The 5,985-nt window shown below is 49.0% G+C and overlaps 1 protein-coding gene across 1 annotated transcript; it reads right to left on the reverse strand.

Annotated features, from left to right (window-relative positions):
* TMED10 (transmembrane p24 trafficking protein 10) lies at positions 1–3,251 on the reverse strand. Its single transcript, XM_063440261.1, has 5 exons — positions 2,958–3,251; positions 1,218–1,338; positions 1,018–1,091; positions 591–717; positions 1–491 (listed from the first exon to the last, which is right to left on the reverse strand). Exons 1-5 carry the CDS (start codon positions 3,243–3,245, stop codon positions 370–372), a joined length of 732 nt encoding a protein of 243 aa, XP_063296331.1. The 5' UTR covers positions 3,246–3,251; the 3' UTR covers positions 1–369.
* Between the last annotated feature and the right edge of the window lie 2,734 nt (positions 3,252–5,985).

Raw genomic sequence — 5,985 nt, forward strand, 5'->3', positions numbered from 1 at the left:
TTTAGGTTTTCATATTTTTATTGTCAAAATATCCAAAATTTACAGCAGAATCAGCACAACCTCTGCAGAGTATTGGCCGTCAGACACTCAGCCAGACAAGAAGGACATGGGGACATTGTCCTGCTATGCTGGGGATATACAAGGGGTGTTCTACGTTAGTTTATATTAGACTCAAATTTCAATAGGCCAAATTGTGTGTGATTCATTAGCCCATAACCTGTTGGAGTGGGGCATGAATGTTCACCATTGGTTGGAAGGCTGAAGAACGGTCTGCAAAAAAGGCTTTTCAAAACAACCAGCCAGAATGGGAGAGATGTAGTGTGCTCGTGCGAAAGGTGTGGGATGATTTAATCTGGATTTGCAAATCGATCACTCGATCAGTTTCTTTGCTTTGAAGAAGCGTCGGAGATAGAAGACTTGCCAGGTAGCCAGTCCCATCAAGCAGCACATGGAGAAGATGCTGAAGTACAGGACACGGACATTGGTTGACTCTACGAGAGAATGTTGTTCAGTTAAATGGGATAATAGTTCTCATTGTATGGTGGTCAAAGTTTGCAAACAATAGAGCACTGTGTATTATGTCACTATACCATTTGTATCTCTCATTTCTTCCTCCCTCTTCTTCATGTAGGCAAAATCATTCACTATGGATTCTGACAGATCTTCAAGACGTCGCAATTCCACTTCTAGCGGCTTCAGCTTCTCAACTTTTGCAATCTGAATGAAGAAAGAAATGATTACGTATACACACAGATCAACATTTCTACTTACCTACTAGCCATTAGCAGGTAGAAAACTACCCATTGTGAGTATGCCACTTACTCCAGGCTTGAAGGGCAAGTAAATTGTAGGTCTGGCTAGTAGCATGTGACCAGAAATTTTGAGCAAACAAAGAATCTTCAAGAAGCGTTTTAAATTCTACCAAACAACCTGCAGCACTTCCACATTGTCACAGGTATTACCATCAAAATGACAGCAATTCATCCACAAACTGAATACTGCACTCCAAAAACATACCTCTTCATAATTCTTTGCTTCAACTCCATGCTTCATGACTAGAACCACCATCTGGTCTGGCATACGGCCAGCCCCTGCTCAAATAAAGGAGAATGGAAAATTGGCAGACATAATTACAAAAGCAAATCTAAATATGCAAAATTAACATAATTAAAGAACATGCAACTACCTTCACCACTCTCAATCAAATTATTAGTTACCTGCAGGGAGCTTGCTCTCAAAGCACACTTCAAACATGTCATAATCCTCAGTTGTGAAAGCAAACTTCCCTTTTGTGGCATCTTCCTTGGAGTACAGGATATGATTAGCAGAGTCTGTGATCTGCAAAAATGAAAGAGAATGTTAGTGATCCGAGGAACTGTACACAACATATATCCTTCTAAAAACACTGGTTGCCATGTTCTAAGAAACAAAAAAAGAGGAGAAGCAAACTGAACAATGCATGCACCATAAGAAAATATATGTTCTTTACATAGGTAAAGATGCAAGTAGGTCCTTGTACATCGTTTCATATCACTAGGGATTGACCGATTATCGGTCTGGCCGATATTCTGTCTTTTCGGCAATATCGGTATCGGCCTATAGAGATACCGATAATACATACCAGGACCGCAAGGCTTCCTGTAGGGCCCGCAGCAAGCTCTTACTTACCTTACCAGCAGCTCCCCCGTCTAAATCAATTACAGGGGAGGCCGGGCAGTAGTTATGGTGGAGGCCGGCCAGTGGTCACGGAAGGGGGCCGGGGCCAGTGGTCACGGAAGGGGGCCGGGGCCAGTGGTCACGGAAGGGGGCCGGGGCCAGTGGTCACGGAAGGGGGCCGGGGCCAGTGGTCACGGAAGGGGGCCGGGGCCAGTGGTCACGGAAGGGGGCCGGGGCCAGTGGTCACGGAAGGGGGCCGGGGCCAGTGGTCACGGAAGGGGGCCGGGGCCAGTGGTCACGGAAGGGGGCCGGGGCCAGTGGTCACGGAAGGGGGCCGGGGCCAGTGGTCACGGAAGGGGGCCGGGGCCAGTGGTCACGGAAGGGGGCCGGGGCCAGTGGTCACGGAAGGGGGCCGGGGCCAGTGGTCACGGCGGAGGCCGGGGGCCGGGGTCACGGCGGAGGCCGGGGTCACGGCGGAGGCCGGGGGCCGTGGTCACGGGAGGAGGCCGGGGGCAGTGGTTATGGGAGGAGGCCGGGGGCAGTGGTCACGGGAGGAGGCCGGGGGCAGTGGTTATGGGAGGAGGCCGGGGGCAGTGGTTATGGGAGGAGGCCGGGGGCAGTGGTTATGGGAGGAGGCCGGGGGCAGTGGTTATGGGAGGAGGCCGGGGGCAGTGGTTATGGGAGGAGGCCGGGGGCAGTGGTTATGGGAGGAGGCCGGGGGCAGTGGTTATGGGAGGAGGCCGGGGGCAGTGGTTATGGGAGGAGGCCGGGGGCAGTGGTTATGGGAGGAGGCCGGGGGCAGTGGTTATGGGAGGAGGCCGGGGGCAGTGGTTATGGGAGGAGGCCGGGGGCAGTGGTTATGGGAGGAGGCCGGGGGCAGTGGTTATGGGAGGAGGCCGGGGGCAGTGGTCACGGCGGAGGTCGGGCAGTGGTCACGGTGGAGGCCGGGCAGTGGTTACGGCGGAGGTCGGGCAGTGGTTACGGTGGAGGTCGGGCAGTGGTTACGGTGGAGGCCGGGGGCAGTGGTTATGGTGGAGGCCGGGCAGTGGTTACGGTGGAGGCCGGGCAGTGGTTACGGTGGAGGCCGGGCAGTGGTTACGGTGGAGGCCGGGCAGTGGTTACGGTGGAGGCCGGGCAGTGGTTACGGTGGAGGCCGGGCAGTGGTTACGGTGGAGGTCGGGCAGTGGTTACGGTGGAGGCCGGGAAGTGGCTACGGTGGAGGCCGGGGGCAGTGGTTATGGTGGAGGCCGGGAAGTGGTTATGGTGGAGGCCGGGCAGTAACGGCTGTCTGGTTCGCTCACCTTCAGGCGGATCTGGCCCTGGCCGTGCGGCTCGGACACCTCGTACTCCCCGGTAACCAGCACATCCTTGTGGATCTCCTCCCGCAGACACTTGCGGCTGTTGGGCGGGAGGGAGAAGGAGAGCGGCCGAACCGAGCCGCACAGGAGCAGCAGAAACAGCGGCGGTAGCAACCGGGCCATGGAGACAGGAAGCGGAATGATCGCACCGGAAGAGGCGGAGCTACGAGCTGTCAGCCTTCCACCATCCAGCGCTCCCAGAGAGCAGGGCTGCAGCCCCCAGGCCGCCATATTGACTCCGGGCAGGAGGGAGACTTCCGCCGAGGAGGTGGAGGAAGCTGAATGGCTGTGCTTGGGTCACGTGGGAAGTGACTAGGATTCTTGGTAACACTGTGTCTACGTATGAAACGTGCAGGATGTTAGCTTGTTATTCATGAACTCTGCAGTAAGAATATGACTTGATTAATACAGTATTCATATGAAAGCCATTATGTCATTTATCGCACCAACACACATTATATACTGCTTAGAGGACAAAAAGGGCTTTCATTTGATGTGACATATAAATAGATGAATTCTTATTAATTATACAAAAAAAAAATGGGGAAAAAATCTAAAAAAAACAAAACCTTTTGTTTCACAGTTTTGGCAATAATAGCGCGTGCATAATGTGTCCAGCTTAGTAATTCTAAATAAATTCATTTATAGAGTACATCACATGTATAGGATTTAAACTTATTTTGAAAGTTACAGGTCCCAAAATACAAGGGCTAAAATGATTTCTATTTACAACCATTTTAGAAGTTGGTAGGTTTGTTTTGTAGGTTTAGTAGCCATCACAGAAAACAAAATTGCCACAAAAGTATATATTTAGTAGACATCACAGGCTATTTACCTAAGGTTAGTTTGACATATTTTACATAACCATTTCATCTGCTAAATATTGGAGTAAAATTGTGTTTTTTCTCTATTTTGGCATACGCACATATAACAAGGTTTTTGTAATGTGCATTTCGTAAAGCTGGTGTGTGCTATTCCTGCACAGACCCCCATATTGTGTTCAGCTACATTTGCTGAGTATAACGATACCCCCATTGTATGCCTTTGGTACTTTTCTGTAAAGCTGCAATGCCATATAAGAGACAAGGCTATTTCAGTTTCTATAGTTAATATTTTCATAGATTGATTTGAAGGGCCTAAATCTAATTTTGGGGTATTTATATCAGTGTGACTATTCAAATAACCCCGCAGTGTTAGGATTGAAGTGCAAGAGATAAAATGGTGTACATCAAGCAAAACCTGTGCACTGAAATTGATTAATGCATTATATTATTGCAGGCTTAACATAGCATAAGGATAATGCCACTGGGTACAAATTACAAAAAATAAAAACAAACAAACTGAATCTTCGCATATCAGGTGTGAACAATTGTAGCTGGAAACCGGGTAGAGTCTGCCTAGATTGGTCAGCTGATGGCACTTGTAGGATAGGTCGATGCCGGGTGTAATTCGTTCTCCCCTCTCCTTCACCCGTTGTTGCGTGAGTGAGCTGGTCTGAAGTAGAGACAGTGGAGACAGTTCCAGGTGCCATGTCTGCTTTCCACCTCCAGCCAAGGCTTTAATAGGAGTCCTTGCCTGGTGTCCAGGAGACGTCTGTCTTGGCAGGAGGTTTGTGAGCTTGCAGAGGTTGCGAGCCTCGAGGTGCCCTGCGTGAGTATGGGCTGCGGAGGGGACAAGGCCCCAGGTTCCCTGCCTAGATGGGGCAAGAAGGACTGGGATGGCCTCCGGAGCCAGCGGTGTGACAGGCAAGGTAGGGAGACGTGATTGGCAGTTCACACGATGCCAAAATTCCTGGCATAGCTGCTTGAAACGAGTGTCAAAGCACTCTCTCAATTCCTGGTCTGCTCAGCCAGTTTGGGTTGGTAGGCATTTCTCTGTGGCAGCCCTCTTGGACTTGCCTCGTGGTTGGAGATTCGGTTGAGAACCAGTGCTGCAAAGATGTAAGTTTCCCCAGTGGGGACCAGGATAACCCCCACCGGTCACAAGGGGAGGGGGGATTGATAATGAAGTTACTGGGAACCACTTGACTGCTGTCGGGAAATCGGCCGCTTCCCCAGACAATTTAGTAGGCCGCAGGACTGAGGAAGCTCTTCAAGAGTGAAACGCGTTTCGGCTTAATCAGGACTTTTATACTTTAGATTTTTATACTATATCTTATATGTTTATATTTTACCAATATATTTAATCTTTTTAAAAAAGTCCTCTGGAGCCTACCAAATCTACCTAGGGGAAGTGCCATCCCCACAAATATTAGCACGTACCTACTACTCCTCAGAGCCAGGATACAGGGCTCTGAAAAAAGTGAGCACTTTACTTATTTTCACCTTTATACCATTTGAGACAGACTGCACATTTGTTCCCTTCTCTCCGTGTTTTCTCTTTGAGATACATCATATTGTGGATTGTAGGTGTGATGCTGCCTTAAAAGCATACAAGCCTGATTACGGAGCCAGTGTTCATATACAGGCTCCTTTAATTGTGAGTGTTCCACTTCACCATTATTTTATCTGATTTTATTTTGACGTACCATCTGCACCATATTGCATTTTCTATTTTTTCCACATGTATTATATATCAAGCTTGCTATAAAGTTATATGGGGTAAGTGTTTCTCGCTACATTTTAAGTACTCCACTTATAGGTGTAGGTTTTTCACTTATACAGCCTTATAGATTTTGGACTTTTTCAGGTTTGCATAAGAGGGTATTTCCACTAGACATGTGCAATTCGTTTCGGTCCGAATGTGAATTTGGACGAATTTCGGGCAATTCGGACATTCAGGTACTTCCGAATGTCCGAATAGATGAATTGCCGAAGTTACGAAATTACCGAATTTCCTAAGTGCTGAAGTTGCCGAAGTTACGAAGTGTCGAAGTTCCAAAGCACAGTATTGCCTAATGTCCTCCGCTCGGGGTGGGGACCCTAAATACCAATTAGGGGGGGGACCTATTGTCCTCCCCCCTGGTCCCCAC

The sequence above is a fragment of the Pelobates fuscus genome, chromosome 13 (assembly GCF_036172605.1).
Source record: "Pelobates fuscus isolate aPelFus1 chromosome 13, aPelFus1.pri, whole genome shotgun sequence".
NCBI lineage: Eukaryota > Metazoa > Chordata > Amphibia > Anura > Pelobatidae > Pelobates > Pelobates fuscus.